General features: G+C 51.9%; 1 protein-coding gene across 9 annotated transcripts in view; it reads left to right on the top strand.

Moving 5' to 3' along the window:
* Positions 1-20,094, top strand: part of KDM2B (lysine demethylase 2B) — a 155,983-nt gene that overhangs the window by 120,629 nt on the left and 15,260 nt on the right. For 7 of the 9 annotated variants that reach the window (XM_050747862.1, XM_050747863.1, XM_050747864.1 and 4 more), the window contains 7 exons: positions 8,297-8,521; positions 15,906-16,049; positions 16,795-16,881; positions 17,059-17,319; positions 17,534-17,647; positions 18,293-18,331; positions 18,487-19,166. In XM_050747862.1, coding sequence (XP_050603819.1) covers positions 8,297-8,521; positions 15,906-16,049; positions 16,795-16,881; positions 17,059-17,319; positions 17,534-17,647; positions 18,293-18,331; positions 18,487-19,166 — 1,550 coding nt within the window. The remainder of the gene's footprint in view (positions 1-8,296; positions 8,522-15,905; positions 16,050-16,794; positions 16,882-17,058; positions 17,320-17,533; positions 17,648-18,292; positions 18,332-18,486; positions 19,167-20,094) is intronic. The other 2 variants (XM_050747866.1, XM_050747871.1) reach the window with 1 other exon arrangement.

The raw sequence follows: 20,094 nt of genomic DNA, 5'->3' as shown, positions 1-20,094 counted from the left end.
TTCTGTTGCTCAAGCCGGAAACCTCAAGAGTCCTCCAGAAGTCTGCTTGCATACCCCATGTTTAGCCAATCACCGGGTCTTCTAAAACTGGGTCCGCTTCTAAGGCTTCTCCTGAATCATCCCCTCCTCTTCATTCCTTCCATTCCTTCTGCTCCTGCCTTCATCATCTTCAGCTGATCTCCCTGTCTTTTGTCTTGCCCACTGCCCCAAAAATATCCACTCCTCTCACTGTTGCCAGAATACAGTCATGTTGTGAAGCCTTTAACTTACTCTGATGGGTCCAGTTCCCTACTGTGGTACACCAGGCCCTGCAGGATGAGGCTCCTGCCACTTCAGAGCTGTTTTCCAGCAGCTGTGTCAGGCTATTTGCAGTTCCTTGAATGTGTCATGCAGTTTCACATCTCTCTCTTGCTCTTCCTTCTGCCTAGAATATCCACTCTGTAACCCCACTCCCACCCCTGGCACGCAGGGTCCTGTCCTCCCTCTAAGACCCACCTTAGTCACCACCTCCTATGTTCCAGAGTGCTTTTTCCAGCCTCCCTTACCCATGATATGAGGCATCTCTTCTGGGTTAGCATGCCAGGGTCCAGGCTTTAGAGCCACTGCCTGGGTCTGTATCTCAGCTTTCTCATTCATTGATAGTATGACATTGGGTGGATGACTTAACTGTGCCATGCCTCAGTTTCCTCACTTGTAGATGGAGATAATAGTAATTCCTTCCTCATAGATTATTGATACAGAGTGGTGGCTCACGCTGGTAATCCTAGAGCTTTGGGAGCCTGAGGTGGTAGGATTGCTTGAGGCTAGGAGACCAAGACCAGCCTGGGTTACATAGCAAGACCCCATCCCTACCAGAAAAACAAAAAAGATTGTTTATACAAATATTGATGAGTGACTAGCACTTAAGTGTTACCTTTTGGCCAGGTTCAGGGGGTCACACCTGTAATCCTAGCACTTTGGGAGGCCAAGTCGGTCGGGTCACTTGAACCCAGAAGATCGAGACCAGCTTATGTGACATAGTGGGACTCCATCTCTCAAAAAAAAAAAAAAAAAGAAGAAGAAGAAAAATTAGCTAGTGTGGTCGCACACGCCTGTATCTCGGCTACTTATGAGGCTGACGTGGGAGGATCACCTGAGTCCTGTGAAGTCGAGGCTGTGGTTAGCTGAGATCGCACCACTGCACTCCAGCCTGGGTGACAGAGCGAGACCCTGTCTCAAAAACAGCTCTGCCACTGGAGTGCAGTGGCACAATCTCGGCTTACTGGGACCTCCACCTCTTGGTTCAAGCGATTCTCCTGCCTAAACCTAGATGTTAGTTTTTAATGTCATCATAATGATGTTGCATTGCATTTATGTAGTTGCATGTCTTTCTCCTTCCAGAGTGTAATGCCTTTCAGACTAGGGAACACATTTTACTCATTTCTGTAGTCCCAGCACTTAGCATCAAATCAGATACATAATTCACAGCCAGGAAACACTTGGGTGGGTGGATGTGTGAATTAGGGGGTTAATGAATGAGTCTCCAGTGCAAATTATATACTCTATTAGTTAGTGATGTTAAGCATCTTTTCATGTGCTTACTGGCCATTTGTAGATCTTTTTTGGAGAAATAGCTATTTAAATCCTTTGTCTATTTAAAAATTACCTATTCATCTCTTTATTATTGAGTTGTCGGAGTTCTTTGTATATTCTGAGTACTAACTGCTTGCTAGATACATGATTTACAAACATTTTCTCCCATTCTGTGGGCCTTTGCACATGATAGTGCCCTTCGAAGCACAAAAGTTTTTTTTGTTTGTTTGTTAGGTTTTTTTTTTTTTATGAGACGGAGTTTTGCTCTTGTTGCCCAGGCTGGAGTGCAAAGGTGCGATCTTGGCTCACTGCAACCTCCGCCTCCCAGGTTCAAGCAATTCTCCTGCCTCAGCCTCCTGAGTAGCTTGGATTACAGGCATGTGCAACCATGCCTGGCTAATTTTGTAGTTTTAGTAGAGACAGGGTTTCTCCATGTTTGTCAGGCTGGTCTCGAACTCCCGACCTCAGGTGATCCTCCCGCCTTGGCCTCCCAAAGTGCTGGGATTACAGAGGTGAGCCACCACACCCAGCAAAAGTTTTTAATTTTGATGAAGTCTAATTTATCTTTTTTTTTTTTTTTTGACACCTGTGCTTTTGGTTTCATATCGGAGAAACCCTTGCCTAATTCAAAGTCATGAAGATTTACACTTGTGTTTTCTTCTATGAGGTTTATAATTTTAGCTCTGTGTTTAAGTCTTTGATCCGTTTTTGAGTTAATTTGTATATGTGGTGTGAGGTAGGGGTCTACCTTTGTTCTTTTGCGTGTGGATAGCTATTTGTCCCAGCACCATACCTTGAAAAGACCATTCTTTACCCAACTGAATTGCCTTGGCATCCTTGTTAGAAATCATTTGGTCAAAATGTGAGTGTATTTCTGGACTCTCAATTCTGTTCCATTGATCTATAGGTCTGTCTTTTTGCCACTACCATCACAGTCTTTATTGTAGCTTCGTAGTGAGTTTTGAAATCAGAAAGTGAACGTCTTTTTTTTTTTTTTTTTTTTGAGACGGAGTCTCGCTCTCTTGCCAGGCTGGAGGGCAGTGGCGTGATCTCAGCTCACTGCAACCTCCGCCTCCCAGGTTCAAGTGATTCTCCTGCCTCAGCCTCCTGAGTAGCTGGGACTACAGGCGTGCACCATCATGTCCAGCTAATTTTTGTACTTTCAGTAGAGACGGGGTTTCACCATGTTGACCAGGATGGTCTCAATCTCTTGACCTTGTGATCTGCCCACCTTGGCCACCCAAAGTGCTGGGATTACAGGTGTGAGCCACCACGTCTGGCTTTTTTAGACAGAGTTTCACTCGTTTCCCAGGCTGGAGTGCAATGTCACAATCTTGGCTTTCTGTAACTTCCATCCCCTGGGTTCAAGTGATTCTACTGCCTCAGCCTCCCAAGTAGCTGGGATTATAGGTGTGCGCCACCACGCCTGGCTAATTTTGTATTTTTAGTAGGGATGGGGTTTCACCATGTTGGTCAGGCTGGTCTTAAACTTGTGATCTCAAGTGATCCACCTGCCTCGGCCTTCCAAAGTGCTGGGATTATAGGCGTGAGCCACCGCCCCACCCCCTTTTTTAGATTGTTTTGGCCATTCCAAGTCTCTTGCATTTTCATGAATTTTAGGATAGTGTGTCAATTTCTGCAGAAAAATCAGTTGGGTTTTTGTTTTGTTTGTTTTTTATTCTTGTTTTGTTTTTGAGACAAGGTCTCATTCTGTCACCCAGGTTGGATGCAGTGGCTTGATCTCAGCTCAATGCAGCCTCTGCTTCCTGTGCTCAAGTGATTCTCCAGCTTCAGCCTCCTAAGTAGCTGGGACTACAGGTGTGTGACAGCACACTCACCTAGTCTTTTTATTTTTTTGGAGTCTTGCTTTGTTGGCCAGGCTGGTCTTGAACTCCTGGGCTCAAGTGATCCGCCTGCCTTGGCCTCCCAAAGTGCTGAGATTATAGGTGTGAGCCACTGTGCCCAGCCCCAGTTGGGATTTTGCTTGGGGTCACATTGAGTCTGTTGATCACTTTGGGGAGTATAACTGATCATAGCAATATTAAATCTTCCAATTTATGAACATGGATGTCTTTCCTTTAATTTAGGTTAATCCAAGTAATTTTAATCACTATAATTTAGAGCTGAGGGATTGAGGAGGTTCTATCCATGCATTTTCTGGTGGATAGCATCTGGTAGACCAGAGGAACTCAAATATTGATGGGATGAATGAATAAACCTTGATAACATTCACTTAAAGGACGATGCTTTTGAGTTGCTGATGGAGAAGGGGTGTAGGAATACTAAGATATTTGTGTGTTGTGTGTGTATGTGTGCGTTCATGTTCCAGATTTTCCTAACCTTTCATAGTGTGTTGAGGATATGGTTCCTGGGCTGATAAAATCAACAAGTGGCCTTGGTGTTGGGGATGTTGGTTCGTAAATGAATGTCTGGGGATGCCATCACTTCCTTTGCTGGGACAGGGGTGTCCTACTCCTACTCTGTCCTAGAGTGGAAGTTAGAATTGGTGTTTGAGGCCAGGCACAGTGACTCATGCCTGTAATGCCAGCACTTTGGGAGGCTGAGGCGGGCAGATCACTTGAGGCCAGGAGTTTGAGACCAGCCTGGCCAACATGATGAAACACTATCTCTACTAAAAATACAAAAATTAGCTGGGCTTGGTGGTGCACACCTGTAATTCCAGCTATTCGGGAGGCTGAAGCACAAGAATTGCTTGAACCCGGGAGCCAGAGGTTACAGTGAGCCAAGATCACGCCACTGCACTCAGCCTGGGTGACAGAGTGAGACTCTGTCTCAAAAAAAAACCAAAAAGAATTGGCATTTGAAACTTTGGGTAGCACCCAAAAGATACCAAGACAGAGAAAGCTGTGTGCCAAAAGGAGACAGCTCTGGCTGACTCACCTTCCTTTTTATTCCATTTGCCCCTTTTTGTGTCACTGTTTTCTGTACTCTGCCATCACGTTTCCTGGTTGGGTCTGCAGAGTCCCAGTTGGACTTTTTAATGGAGGCCTCCGAGGTCTGTCTTACCTGTGGGTTTTTCAGTGGGATTCATTAGGATCTGGCGCCCTGTCGCTGAGCCAACTCTTGACGAGCCAGGCGGGGGCCACTGCCAGCGGCACAAGCCTTCCTGGCCTGATTTGGCAGCGGCTAGACAGGGCCTCATCAAGGTCTCGGGAGACCACAGCTTCTCACACCTCTTCTTTCGGGATGTTATCTGGTATGTGCTCTGTAATTTTCCCGGATGTCCCAGCTGCTGCTGAGGTCCATGCAGGTTGTTTTCCATAGGTTGCATGAGAAGGTGCTTTGGATGGTGCAGGCAAATGGGCTTGTTTTGCAGTGACATAGGAGCTTCAAGACTCAGACTGGATTGGCCCAGCGTTTTAACTTGCCCAGACACTGTCCTCGGGGCAGGGAGGCCAGAGGTGCTCGGTGGCTGTTGATACCTGGTGTTCCTTTGAACTCCTGGAATTTTTTCAGTTTTTTCGCCAGAGAAGCTCGTCTTTAGACTCTCCGGCTCTGGAGGTCTGGTTTTGTCCTGGGAGGTGGCCCACACTGGCCACTTCACACCTGACTGGAGGCCTCAGACGCCGCCCACAGCATTGCCTGTGTTCCAGGTATTTGAGGAGTGAGCTGGTAACAGGGCCCCTGTCCTTTGGAGGGGTAGAATCAGAAAGTGTTACTGTGGGCTGTGAAGACAGGGAGAAACGTTTTTGGGTTTCTGCTTCTCTGCACCTCTTGTTGGCACCCTTCGCACTAAGGCATGGTGGCACTAGCTGGGAAGCCCTTCCAGGAGCATGTGGCCATCCCAGTGGGTCTGCGGGCCCCTCGCTGCACTTTGCACATGCAGTTGCTGTGGTTTAGTGTGTTCAGAGCACGAATCTGGAGTCCACGCATCCTGCTGGTTCCATGACCATAGGCAAATTACTGGCTTCAGTTTCTTCATATGAAAAATGGGGACATGAAGGCATCCTCTACAGGGCTGTTACTGGGAAGGTTAGGTAATAACATCAGTAAATGATGGCCATGGTGACCACAGATGGGGGTGCTCAGGGAATCCCCACCCTCACGCAGCATGGCCGTCATCTCCGTCGTCAGCGCTGCCTTGCCTGGCCTTGGCTGCTCTCTGTCGGCTGCTCAGCTTCAGGTTCACAGTCTGCTCTGTGCTGTTCTCAAATCCAGAAAGCTCTGAAAACTGATCTTGTTTTACTTCTCACGTGGGCAGCCAGACCTGAGTTGGATGGACGTGCGCAGTGCTTGGTGGACTTGACCCCCCAAAGGTGCTAATCACAGTGGGACTATGCAAATATGTTGGGGGCACCCAGCCATCATTGTAAGGATGGGTTTCTTCATTTTCTTTGTTTTTTGAGACAGGGTCTTGCTCTGTGTCCTAGGCTGGAGTACAGTGGATGATCACAGCTCACTGCCACCTCAAACTCCTGGGCTCAAGCAATCCTCCCACCTCAGCCTTCTGAGTAGCTGGATCTACAGGTGCACACCACCATGCCCGACTAATTTTTAAAGTTTTTTGTAGGTCTCACTGTGTTGCCCAGGCTGGTGATGAACTCCTGACCTCAAGTGATGCTCCCACCTCAGCCCCCCAGTGTGCTGGGGTTACAGGCATGAGCCACTGTGCCTGGCGCCCTTTGCTGCTTTGGATGGTCCCTTTACCCAGGTGGCTGGTGGTGGCCTGCTTGTCTGTGGGCGACCCTGCAGTCAGCCCTGCAGTCCAGGGCTTGCCCTCCCTGTGACAAGGCCTCCGGCTGGACTGCCCCAAAGCAGAGGGCAGGCATGAGTGAGGGTCCTGAGCAGCTGGGGAAGAGCAGTGGGAGATGACGGTGGTAGAGCCAGGGAGCACTTCCCTTTCCTCTTTTGGGTTCACAGCAGGTTGAGCAGGATGGAGGCCCAGAGTCCCAGTGCTTCCTGAAGGGCCTCTCAGTCTGATGGGGGCCTCGAAGCTCCTTGAATGCTGCAGGAAGGTGAATCGGAGGAATGGATCTGCTTAGGTGTTGACAGCAAAGGGATGGCACGTGAGGCCATGGGCTTTCTACAGGGACCACTGCACTGGAGAAGAAAGTTGGTGGTGGCGAGGCTATATTCGAGGAGAAAGGGGGGGCTGTTTTTCTTCCTATGCAGTTGGAAGTTTCTAGGAAGCCCCTAAGGTGCAGGGAGTTGGGTGTGTTGTGGGAGGGGTCCGTGTGATGTGGACCTTCTTCTCCATTGGAGTGGATGAATAGTAACAGCTCTTCTGGGACTGTGTGCTCCCAAACGTATGGGGTTTTGTTTGGGGATTCAAGTATGACAAGTCACTGAAATGAAGAGGGCGGGACTCTAGACCAAAGTGTGTTCAATTAGCTGTAAAGGGGCTTTAGGTGTTAGATGCCGGTTAGGTCAGCTGGTTTCCAGGGTGACCACATGTCTCCCTGTTAGGGACTTCACCGTTTCTCAGCCACCCCGGCTTCTCCAGAAAGATGCCACAGACAAGAAAAGCTCTCCCATCCTTGTCCCTCCCACCGCAGGTCCAAGGTGGACAGTGTCCTCAGGAGCTAGCTTTGGGCTCCCCCGTAGATCCTCGGTCTGCAGGAGGCTCTGGGGCTGGGAACCAGAGGTCAGGGGCTATGACTGTCCCATTTTCCTGGCTTAGCTACTAGCCCAGCTCTCCTGTCTACCTACTGTCTCTCTTCTCTGAGTCCCAGGGAAGGGAGCATTTGGAACCCATCTAGGGAAGGTCTGCGTAGTCAGGGACCTGAAGGTTACTATCCTGTCCTCCCTGGGGTGGCTTTGGTTTGTTGAGTGCATTCTGCATGCCAGGCTGGTTCGTAGAGGTGCAGTGTTGGACAAGACACCTGTGGTGAGTGCCCCTCTGTGCCCCGTCTCAAAGGGAAGGACGGTACAGGAACAGGTGATTACCGTCGTGAGTGCTCTAACAGGATCCCTGGGAGGGGCCTTGAACCCAGTTCAGGTGGGCAGGAGGGGCTTCCAGAAGAAAGCAGCCTGTAAACTGGCCAGGCGGGATGAATGGGCATCAGCCAGGTGGCTTGGCGGGGTGGGGTTGGCCTTCTGGGCTGGGAGAACAGAGACCGATTGTGTGACCCCTTGCGGTCTTTCTTGGGGAGCAGACAGAGGTGGGAAAGGTGGGCAGGGTCCGAGCCTGTGGGTGCGGCCGTGGAAGGTCTCGAGCCGTGTGCTGTGGCAAGAAGCATGCACCCTCTGTCCTCCTCTCCTAGAGCTGCTATAACCGGTGGCTTAAAACAACGGGCCTTTCTTCTCTCCCAGTTCTGGAGGCCAGGAGTCTGAAGTCAAGGTGTGGGCTGGCGGGCGGGGCTGGCTTTGCGGGCTCTAGGGGAGGGTCCTTCCCCGCGCCTCGAGCTCCTGGTATGTGCTGCCATCCTTGGCACTTACTGGCTTGTAGACAGGGCTCCAGTCTGTGGAAGGCCAGTGTCTTCACACACGTTCACTCCGTGCGTGTCCATCTCTTATGTCCAAATGGCCCCCTTTCGTAAGGACACCAGTCATACTGGATTAGCGTTCACCTGAATTACCTCGTTTAACCTGACGGTCTCTGCAAAGCCCCCATCTCCAAATAAAGATCACACTCTGAGGCTTGGGGTTTAGAGCCCCCATCGTGTCTTTCTGGGATACACAGTTTGCTCCCTAATACCCTTTCCGGGGGTCTGGCGGTGCCTGCAGCCTCCCCATCTGACCAGTTCTGTCTGTTCCCCTGCAGAACCGGGCTGTGGGTCGGCCCAAGGGGAAGCTGGGCCCGGCCTCCGCGGTGAAGTTGGCCGCCAACCGGACAACGGCAGGAGCTCGGCGGCGCCGGACGCGATGCCGCAAGTGCGAGGCCTGCCTGCGGACCGAGTGCGGAGAGTGCCACTTCTGCAAGGACATGAAGAAGTTCGGGGGCCCCGGGCGCATGAAGCAGAGCTGCATCATGCGGCAGTGCATCGCGGTGAGTGCAGCCCCGGTCCAGCCCTGCGCTCGATCCAGGCCCCTGCGTGCCGGCCCGCGTGTCTGACAGCTGCTCGCTCTGGCCGCCCCTCCGCACACAGAGAAGCCGGGGCTGTGGACTGCCCGAGAGCTCTTCCTGTGGACGGGAAGGCGCCGGCCGCTTTGCAGGCTCAGGCCTCCTGCTCCTTCCCTCCCAGGGTGCCCAGGTACTTTGAAGTTGCTGCCATTAAAGATGACAAGCAGCCTGTCCTGTCTGTGACCCCGTTGCCAACATTACGGTCCAGTTGGTGATGGTTCTGGGCCCTTCCTTCCTCCCGGCCCTGCCTTCAGAGTCAGAAGTCTGGGTGGAAGGTCAGCGCCCCATCTCAGGGGGCTGCCCCCAACAAGGAGTGATTTATGGTGCCGAGAAACCGCGCCTGGGAGAGCCTGGCCTGCCCCTCCACACCGCCTGGCCTCAGCTCCAGCAGTGGCCCCGCGCCGCTGGTCTTGTACCCGGACCGGGCAGTGGACGTGGACTTCCGCAACGGGGCGAGGTCGCGGGGTTTGCCCTTGAATCGCCTTGTACATACCCACATGCTCTGCCTTCCCCAGGGCGCTGCTCCCTGGGGGCCGGCGATCCTCCCTGTGGAGGAGTCGTCTCCCAATCCCCGTGGAAAAGCAGGCTCGGCTGGAGGGACGGGATTCCTCGGCCTTGGTGCGCTCATCTACAGGCCCAGCCTGGCATAGGGTGAGCCCTTCCTCCTTGGCTGCCGATGCCCCCCAGGCCCAGACACCTCACCCATCTCCTTCCACGCATATTTCTTGTGTTTTGTTTTTTTAAATTGTGGTCAAAAAATACATTAATCATTTTTAAGTATGCAATACAGTAGTATTATCATATGCACGTTTTTGGGAAGCTGATCCCCAGAACTTTTTCATTTTGCAAAACTGAAACTGCATACCCATTGAAGCTCTACTCTCCTTTCCCCTCCCTCAGCCCCGGGCAACCACCATTCCACTTTCAGTTTCTAAGAGCTTGACTCCTCTCCGGACCTCATAGAAGTGGAATCATGCAGTAATTGGCTTTCTGTGATTGGATTGGCTTGTTTATAGCCCTGAGCATAATGTCCTCAGGGTTCATCCATGTTGAAGCATATGACAATTTTCTTTTTTTTTTTTTTTTATGGCCAATTAATACTCTATTGTGTATTTGCACCAAATTTTCTTTTTTTTTTCTGAGACGGAGTCTCACTCTGTCGCCCAGGCTGGAGTGCAGCGGTGGAATTTTGGCTTACTACAACCTCTGCCTCCTGGGTTCAAGCAATTCTCCTGCCTCAGTCTCCCGAGTAGCTGGGATTACAGGCACCCGCCACCACATCGGGCTAATTTTTAAATTTTTAGTACAGGGCTTCATCATGTTGGCCAGGCTGGTCTCGAACTCCTGACCTCAGGTGATCCGCCCACCTTGGCCTCCAAGAGTGCTGGGATTATAGGCGTGAGCCACCGCGCCGGACCAAAATTTTCTTTATCCGTTCATCTGTTGATGGACGTATGGGTTGCTTTCACCTGTTGCCTATTGTGAATAGTGCTGCAGTGAACATCGGTGTGCAGATACCTCTTTGAGATCGTGTTTTGAATTCTTCTGGATATACAGTTGAACCTTGGAACAACACAAGGGTGGGGCACCACCTGACCCCTGTGCAGTTGAAAATCTGAGTGTAACTTTTGACTCCCCTAAAACTTAACTACTGTTAGCCTCTTGTTGACCAGAAGCCTTATCAGTAACAAAAACAGTCCATTAACACATATTTTATGTTATATGTATTATATACTGTATTCTCACAATAAAGTAAGCTAGAGAAAAGAAAATACTAAGATCATTAGGAAAATATATTTATCGTTCATTAAGTGGGAGTGGATCATCGTAAAGGTCTTCATGCTCATCATCTTCACATTGTGTAGACAGAGGAGGAGGGATTGGTCTTGCTGTCTCAGGGTGGCAGAGGCAGAAGAGATGAAGGAGGTAGAAGGGGGAGGCAGGAGATGCAGGCACACTCAGTATAACTTTTATTGAAAAAAGAATCCGCATATAAGTGAACCCACACAGTTCAATGCTGTGCTGTGTAAGGGCCAACTCCGTGCCCAGAAGTGGGCTTGCTGGGTCATATGATGATTCTATTTTTAGCTTTTTGAGGAACCTCTGTACTGTTGGCCACTGTGGCCGTGCCGTTTCACATTCCCACCACGGGTGCATGAAGGTTCCTGTTTCTCTCTCTCTCTTCTTTTTTTTTTTGAGACGGAGTCTTGCTCTGTTGCCCAGGCTGGAGTGCAGTGGTGTGATCTCGGCTCACTGCAAGCTCTGCCTCCTGGGTTCACGCTGTTCTCCGGCCTCAGCCTCCCGAGTAGCTGGGCGCCTACCACCACGCCTGGCTAATTTTTTGTATTTTTAGTAGAGACGGGGTTTCACCATGTTGGCCAGGATGGTCTCAGTCTCCTGACCTTGTGAGCCGCCCACCTCGGCCTCCCAAAGTGCTGGGATTACAGGCGTGAGCCACCGCGCCCAGCGAAGGTTCCTATTTCTCTGCATCCCCATCAACATCTGTTATGTTATGGGCTTTTAGTTTGTTTGTTTTTAGTAGCCATCCTAATGTGTATGAGGTGACATCTCAGTGTAGTTTTTATTTACTTTTCCCTAATGCCTAGTGATGTTGAGCATCTTTCACCTTTCAGGTGCTTATTGGCTGTTTGTCTGTCTTCTTTGGAGAAATGTCTGAGTCCTTAGACCGTTTTTACACTGGTTTTCTTTTCTTTTTTTGAGAGTCTCACTCTTTTGCCCAGGCTAGAGTGCGATGGCGCAGTCTCAGCTCACTACAACCTCTGCCTCCCGGGTTCAAGCAATTATCCTGCCTCAGCCTCCCAGGTAGCTGGGGTTACAGGCACGTACCACCACACTCAGCTAATTTTTGTGTTTTTGGTAGAGGCAGGGTTTCACTTTATTGACCAGGCTGGTCTCAAACCCCTGACCTCAGTTGATCACCGCCCCGCCCCCGCCCCCCGCCTTGGCCTCCCAAAATTCTGGGATTACAAGTGTGAGCCACTGCACCTGGCCTAAATCGGTTTTCTTTTGGGGGTTTTTGTTGTTGAGTTAGAGGAGTTCTAAATATGTTTTGGATATTAACCCTTATCAGGTCTCTGGTTTGCAAGGATTTTCTCCCATCCTGTAGGTTGCCTTTTCCTCTGTTGATTCTTTCCTTTGCTGCAGAAGTTCAGTTTCACTGCTTGTGCTTTTAATTGGTACCCAAACCCCAGGATATTTTCATGGATTTCGGGGAATTTGTGAGCCATCCTGAAATTAAATGCATTTTTGTCTGTGTGCATGCATGGATGTACATTTTTTGGAGATAGGGTCCATGTGACCCATTGGATCCTATAGAATTTAAAAGAGCTTGTCTATAGCAACTGTTGGTTTTTAGAACGGTGTCACCTAAAACTCAAATGTGTGCCAGCAATGAATCCACGACTGTCTTTTTCTCTTTGGCATTACTTTTTCTCCCACCCCCCGTGTGCTGGGCCCGGTTATAGGAAATTTGTCTCGGGTGCCCCCTTATCTTTGCTACTCTGGTTCCTGGCACAGTGCATGCTGTTTGAAGGAAACCCCATTTTTTTATGTCTCCTACTCTCTTCAGCTTGACATAGCTTCTGGAACTGATGGCAGATGCAGGCTTGGCCTGACCCTTGGTGTCCTTCTTACTCTTCTCCCAGCCCTTCTGCTCTGCCAGGGCACTTCTCACGCATTACCCACCTATGACATACGCAGCCCCACCTATCTTCCTCTTCTGTCCCCTCCCTTTGCTCCGTCGCTGGGGCTGCCTCCGTAGCTTCCTCCCCTCTCCACCATGTCCCTGCTGGTGTCCCTGCTGGTGCCGTGCAGTCTGCCCTCTAACATGAGCCCCAAGCCCCTCCCCAGCCCCTGCAGGAGATTTGCCTCTTGCGCCACCTCCCATCCTGCCACCTGGCTTAGAGCCAGTTCTGCCATCTGCCCCACCCCACCACAGACCCTCTTCTTGCCGTGTGGGCCGTGCTTCACCCTCTGCCCCCCACTGCAGTCTGGTCTCCAGCCGTCCCCTTTGGCCCGGCCTGCTCTGCGCAGGCTGCTCTGTCCTCATTCACCTTGAGGCCCTGCGGCCTTGCCCACTTGGCTTCTCTCCACCCTGTCCCGAGTCCTCCAGAAATCAGCCTCTGCTGCTTTTGAGAACTCTTGAATATGACTTTTCCATGTTTTCTTTGGATTTCAGCGACTAATGTCTTTTTCTTCCCAAATAGCTCACGGGGAGCAGCCATCTCCCTCACTCCTGCGTCCCCCAAGACTTTGTTTCAGACCGTGGCAGATGTGTGTTTGGTATTTGTGGAAGGAACGATGACTGCCTTGCCTTCTGTGTCCTGTTTATTAGAATTCAGACATTTGCGCCATTTAATCAAGTCTTTTTCACTTACCAGTGGCGTGTATATTCCCAGCCTGCTTGAAGCTCCTCTGAGCAGCGTAATAAAGGTTGACTACGGGTGCACTGGGCGGGATGAGGCTGACCCGTCCTGGCCTCAGGGGGCTCACAGCCGGGTGCACCAAGTTCTCACACTTCAGGGTCTCAGGAGCCCTTCATGCTCTTAAAAATTATGAAGACCCTAAAGAGTTTTTCTTTTATGCAGGTTATATATTTATTAATACTGACTATATTAAAAATTTAAACTGAGTTTGGTGTGAGAGGACTTTAGCTTAAAAAAAAAAAAAATTGAAACTGATTTTTTTTTTTTTTTTTTTTTTTTTTTTGAGACAGAGTCTCACTCTGTCACCCAGACTGGAGTGCAGTGGTATGCTCGTGGTTCACTGCAGCCTCTACCTCCTGGGCTCAAACAATCCTCCCACCTCAGCCTCCCGAGTAGCTGGGACTGCAGGCATTCACTATGCCTAGCTGATTTTTGTATTTTTTGTAAAGACAGGGTTTTGCCACATTGCCCAGGCTAGTCTCAAACTCCTGGACTCAGGCAATCTGCCTGCCTTGGCCTACCAAAGTGTTGGGATTACAGGCATGTGCTATCACTCCTGGCCAAGAAATTTTTTTTTAGATTTTAAATTTATCTTAAAATAACAAGAAAGCCCATGACAGGTTAATAGAAATAACATATTTTGGCTGGGCACGGTGGCTCAAGCGTGCAATCCCAGCACTTTGGGAGGCTGAGGTGGGAGGATCACTTGAGGTCAGGAGTTTGAGACCAGCCTGGCCAACATGGTGAAACCCCATCTCTACTAAAAAGACAAAAATTACCCAGCATGCCTGTAGTCCCAGCTACTTGGGAGGCTGAGGTGGGAGAATCGCCTGAACCCAGGAGGCAGATGGAGGTTGCAGTGAGCCAAGATCATGTCACTGCACTCCAGACTGGGCGACAAAGCAAGACACTGTCACAAAAATAAATAAGAAAAAAGAAACATATTTTTATGAGAAATAATTACATTTTCCAAAAATAGAAATAAGAATAATGGCATTGTTTTATATTTTTGTAAATCTCTTTTATGTCTGGTTCATTAGAAAGGGCTTGGAATTGCCGGGCACGGTGGTTCACACCTGTGATCCTAGCACTTTGGGAGGCTGAGGCAGGTGGATCACGAGATCAGGAGTTCGAGACCGGCCTGGCCAACATGGTGAAAGCCCGTCTCTACTAAAAATACAAAAAAGTAGCTGGGTGTGATGGCGGGCGCCTGTGCTACTCGGGAGACTGAGGCAGGAGAATCGCTTGAACCCAGAAGGCAGAGGTTGCAATGAGTCGAGACTGTGCCACCGCACTCTAGCCTGGGCGACAGAGCAAGATTCCATCTCAAAAAAAAAAAAAAAAAGACCTGGAATTTTCATATCTGCTTCTGTGTTTTATCTATTGTGATATGTTGTTTTGGAGGGAGTATGAGGAAAATTTGGCCTCACACAGATATATACTAGTTGGAAAAGGGAGGAGTATTTTAATAATTGTGGATACTCTGATACTCAACTAGAACTCAGCAGAGTTTTCTTTAAAGGTTAGTTGCAATGTGGAGTCTGAAACTGTATCAGTGAGCTGTTCACACTGTTACATGGAACTTCATCAGCCTGTCTTGCCCTTTGAGTAGCTCATTTGCTCAGGCATGATGTTGTAACACCATGTATTGGTCATCTGGAAAATATTGGCTCCCTGAGTTAGGCGGATTTTCCAAATATTGGCACATAATATTATTTTAGAAATCACATTTGTTAATATGATCACTGATCTCATCGGAAAAGTCTCTCAGTATTGGGAAGCTGTGCAGGTTATGGTGGTTCATGTAAGTTTTCCAGAAGTCTAATTGTCATTCAGAAACTTGAATTTTGTCATTTGCAACAAATGCGGTCAGTTATTTTTCTGGAAATGACAAGCTCACTTCTTTGATCTTCACAGAAGTACACCAATGTCCAGGGGCTTTCTATCAGTCATTCCTTCAAGTAAAAATAATCTATGGAGAAAGTGGCCATTTCGGCTCCCAGCTCAGTCACGAGTGCCTTTCCTTGGGTACGCATCACCTGTGTGCCGAGGCACTTTACACATATTCTTATTGTCACAAAGCATCTGAAAAGGATGTGTACTCTAGGGCAAGGTTTTCATAAAGTAATTTTTACTGTTTCATCAGAGATATTCTTAGATGAAACTGGTGATCTTTTTAATAAGTGTATGGCCGTGAGTCCCCTCATGGCTGCTGGTGCAGCTGGGGGCCTTGCCTTGACTGGTGCTGAGGGGCCAGCAGTTTTACCCACCAGTACAAATATCAATACTGTGCAAAAGGCAAATAACATCGGTTATTCTGAAGACAGTTCTGACCTCCTAGCCTCTCTGTAAAGGTCTTGGGAGCCCGCAGTCCATGTCTGTGCCTTGAATACCCACTGGTGAGATGCAGCCTCATCTCATCTGCATGGATCTGGGCTGGGTTCACGCTCCCGCTCCTTTGGAGCTTTTATGAATGTGAGGCCTTCCCTGATCTCCATATTTAAAATCAACCCCCCTTCTGCCCCTCACTCCAGCCCTCTAATTTTTCCCCATGTCTCTGTCTCTAACATGCTCTGTTCTTCATTTTGTCTGCCTCCCTCCACTAAAATGTAAGCTCTGGATGGCAGAGATTTTGAGCTGTCTTGTTCCTTGCTATATCCCCAGCAATTAAGAGTAGTATCTGGCATGCGGAGGTAGTAGCCTGATACATATTTCAGTGAATGAGTGAGTGAATGTGCCTGGGCCACTTTCCTGGGGTCTCCTGGCAGGTCCGAGGGGAGCAGCTCATTGCCCTTGACCTGGCCCTCCTGGGGGTCCATGCTTCCCACCCCTGATGACTTGTCTTGTTCTCCCTGGCTCCTCAGCCAGTGCTCCCCCACACCGCCGTGTGCCTTGTGTGTGGCGAGGCGGGGAAGGAAGACACAGTGGAAGAGGAGGAAGGCAAGTTTAACCTCATGCTCATGGAGTGCTCCATCTGCAACGAAATCATCCACCCCGGATGCCTTAAGGTGAGCGGCCCAGTGGGAACAGGTGATGCTGACGCTGTGGGGCAGGTAGGGTTGCTGGAGATGCTGGATGCTGGTGAGGTGGTGGGATGCAGGTCGTGCGGTGAATTCCTGGAGAACCCCTGAGTCTGGGTGATCCTGTGTGTCAAGGGGATAAGCCCAGAGCAAGGAGGGCCTGGAGTACCTTGGAGACCCAGTGTCATTAAAGGAATAAACAGACTCCCACGTCCCAGGACGTCAGAACCAGAGAGGGTTCCCAGAGTCTCAGCGGATGGCAAACACAGGCGGCTTGTTTGTAGCTGGGCCAGAGGGAGAGCCTCCAGGTGGCTCCAGGCTTCTGGGAGAACAAGGCCCCACACCCCACTCCTTCCTTCAGCACCCTGTAGAGTCCTCTGCAAAGTCCTTTCTGCATGCCAGGCGCTGAGCTGGTGGCTTTACCTGGGTCATACCCCTCAGTGAGATGGGCACACTAACTTTTATGGCTGAGGGCACCAGCCTACAGAGACAGAGTGACTTGCCCAGGGTCCCAGAGAAGCAAAAGGGCTCCGCCTCTGAACCCTGGCCTGGATCCACAGTTGCCCGTCTCTGCCAGCCTCTGCGGCTGTGTTTTCTTTTGGCTGGAAACAGGATAGACATGACACTGGGGAGGGGGTGCTGCTGCTTCTGGAAGACATGGCCTCACAGAGCCTTGTGCCCGTGGGCCCTCTTCTCCGCTCGTCCCTCTTCTGAGTCCTGGTGTTCCCCGCAGATTAAGGAGTCAGAGGGTGTGGTCAACGACGAGCTTCCAAACTGCTGGGAGTGTCCGAAGTGTAACCACGCCGGCAAGACCGGGAAAGTGAGTGCCGGGCTCCAAGTCCCAGGGTCAGTCGGGAGAGGGGCAGGCCTGGGCCTGGCTGGGACCAGCCTGTCCCAGGAGTGTCAGGCAGGTGGGGTGCCGTGGGCCTGGGGAGGAGGAAGGGCAAGTCCAAAGGTATACAGTTGGTCTGTTCCTTCTCTCTTTTTGGCCTACAAGCAAAAGCGTGGCCCTGGCTTTAAGTACGCCTCCAACCTGCCCGGCTCCCTGCTCAAGGAGCAGAAGATGAACCGGGACAACAAGGAAGGGCAGGAACCTGCCAAGCGGAGGAGCGAATGTGAGGAGGCACCCCGGCGCAGGTCGGACGAGCACCCCAAGAAGGTGCCGCCGGACGGCCTCCTGCGCAGAAAGTCTGATGACGTGCACCTGAGGAAGAAGCGGAAATACGAGAAGCCCCAGGAGCTGAGTGGACGCAAGCGGGTACGGACCAGGAGGGGCTGAGAGACAAAGGGGGTGGTCTGGCTGGTCCTAGGTGCTGGGTTGGAAGGCCGGGGCAGGGGGTGGGCAGCGAGTAGAGCTTGGGATAATCCCAGCCTCTTGCTGCCCTGAGCAGGTCACCTAAGCCCTGAGAGCCCTGCCCCAAGGAAAGGAGGGGAAAACCAGCGAGTCACTCCTCTTCCCACCCCCCCTTTAGGCCTCATCGCTTCAAACGTCCCCCGGTTCCTCCTCTCACCTCTCGCCGAGGCCCCCTCTAGGCAGCAGCCTCAGCCCCTGGTGGAGATCCAGTCTCACTTACTTCCAGCAGCAGGTGCTCCCACGACGCACGCCCTCCTGAGGCCCTGGGGACTGGCGAGTCCCGGGCTGTCCCCCACCCCACCCCGCTGGTCCTCCACCCCACTGCTGCCTCTCCTGACGCTTCCCAGGTCTCGGCCCCAGATCTCTGGCTCGTGGTTCTGGCTTCGGGCCTGGGAAGCTGTCTGTGACTAGAGCCTCTGTTGGTTGGGATGGAAGCTGTGAGTCCAGGGAACCTCTGAGGAGCCTGGTGGCCCTGCTCCACCCACGGGCCATGCTGTCACCAGCCACAAGGTGGCGCCAGGAGTCTCTCCCAGCTCTAGCCATTCCGGCTGGGCCGGGGATTCCCACAGGGCTGTGCTCCAGAACTGGCTCCCAAAGCCGAGGCTTGTTTGAATGGCGGCTGCACATCTCCGGGTCTGGGGGGTGGGAGGTCAGTTGGGTGGGAACAGTTCAACCGGACTACTTCCAGCTTCTTCCTTGAAAGCCGCAGGCAGGGCTCGCCCGTCTGTCGGTCAGACGTGGAGATGGCATTTGTGGGGAAGGCGTCCCTCCAGCCCCTCCTCTAGAGACTGTGGACTCATGGTGGGGTGGGGTGTTGAGGGGACCAAATCCCACGAGCCCGGGGAGCAAGCTCTGCGTCCTTTCTTTTTCGTGACAGCTCAAACCTGGCAAAGAAGATAAGCTTTTCAGGAAAAAGGTACCATCTTCCCCTCCCCCCTGTGCCCCAGGCCCGGGCGGTTAGAGCTGCATAGCAGCTCCCTGGGCCGCAGTCCCGTGGCAGGGGGGCGGGAGGCCTTGGGTGGGCGCAGCCCTGAGCCCTACGGGCTGACGCGTCTCCGCTCTCGCCCTCAGCGTCGGTCCTGGAAGAACGCCGAGGACCGCATGGCGCTGGCCAACAAGCCCCTCCGGCGCTTCAAGCAGGAACCCGAGGACGATCTGCCCGAGGCACCCCCAAAGACCAGGGAGAGCGACCACTCCCGCTCCAGCTCCCCCACCGCAGGACCCAGCACCGAGGGGACCGAGGGCCCGGAGGAGAAGAAGAAGGTGAAGATGCGCCGGAAGCGGCGGCTTCCCAACAAGGAGCTGAGCAGGGAGCTGAGCAAGGAGCTCAACCACGAGATCCAGAGGACGGAGAGCAGCCTGGCCAACGAGAACCAGCAGCCCATCAAGTCGGAGCCTGAGAGTGAGGGCGAGGAGCCCAAGCGGCCCCCAGGCGTCTGCGAGCGTCCCCACCGCTTCAGCAAGGGGCTCAACGGCACCCCTCGGGAGCTGCGGCACCAGCTGGGACCCGGCCTGCGTAGCCCGCCCCGTGTCATCTCCCGGCCCCCACCCTCCGTGTCCCCGCCCAAGTGTATCCAGATGGAGCGCCATGTGATCCGGCCACCCCCCATCAGCCCCCCGCCTGACTCGCTACCCCTGGACGATGGGGCAGCCCACGTCATGCACAGGGAGGTGTGGATGGCCGTCTTCAGCTACCTCAGCCACCAAGACCTGTGTGTCTGCATGCGGGTCTGCAGGACCTGGAACCGCTGGTGAGCGGCAGCCTGTGTAGGGCTCTAGGTTAAGGCTCAGGCAGCACCAGGGATGGCCCGTGTGTGTGGAGTCGCTGGTGATGCTCTTTCCTTCCAAACCCCAGTATGGCTTCATTGTGCTCCGTAAAGCGTTCCAGCTGGCTACAGTGGCCCCTCTGGTCTTGTCAGAGGAGGTGACCTGGTTTACTCCCTGATTTAGCTTCCTGGAGGGTAAAGTGAGGACCACGTGAAGTCCTTGGCCTCGGAGAGTTAGTCCAGGTTTCCAGCAAGGTTGCCAGTTGCAACTTCAGGCCAGCCGATATTTACCAGCTTTCTGGCCTTAGCTCTGCCTTACCCCTCTTGGATGAACGGGCATGAGACCTGCTTCATGGGGTTGTTTGGAAGAACGGCCGGTAGAGGGCGTTGTAAAGCCCATGGTAAATACTTGCGGGAGGCCTGGCGCAGTGGCTCATGCCTGTAATCCCAGCACTTTACGGGCGGATCACTTGAAGTCAAGAGTTCAAGACCAGCCTGGCCAACATGGTGAAACCCCATTTCTACTAAAAATATAAAAATTAGCCGGGTGTGGTGGTGCACACCTGTAATCCTGGCTACTCGGGAGGCTGAGGCAGGATAATTGCTTGAATGTGGGAGACAAAGGTGGTGGTGAGCAGAGATTGCACCACTACACACCAGTCTGGGAACAGAGCGAGACGCCGTCTCAATAAATACATACATACATACATACATAATTGATGGAGACTGGAGGCCATGGCTGTCAGAGCAGATGGCAGGTGCCTGCATCGGGGCAGGACAGGTGCTACATAGAGAAGGGTCCAGAGCGCCGAGTTAAGGAGCCTCCCAGAAGTTGGTAGGTGGGGAGAGTTAGAGCCGTGCATGGGCTGCCAGGGAGCCCCACCTCTGACGATGTGTCCCCACCCGGCCGGTC

The sequence above is a fragment of the Macaca thibetana genome, chromosome 11, assembly GCF_024542745.1.
Source record: "Macaca thibetana thibetana isolate TM-01 chromosome 11, ASM2454274v1, whole genome shotgun sequence".
Classification (NCBI taxonomy): Eukaryota; Metazoa; Chordata; class Mammalia; order Primates; family Cercopithecidae; genus Macaca; species Macaca thibetana.
This window is presented reverse-complemented; position numbering and strand designations above follow the sequence as displayed.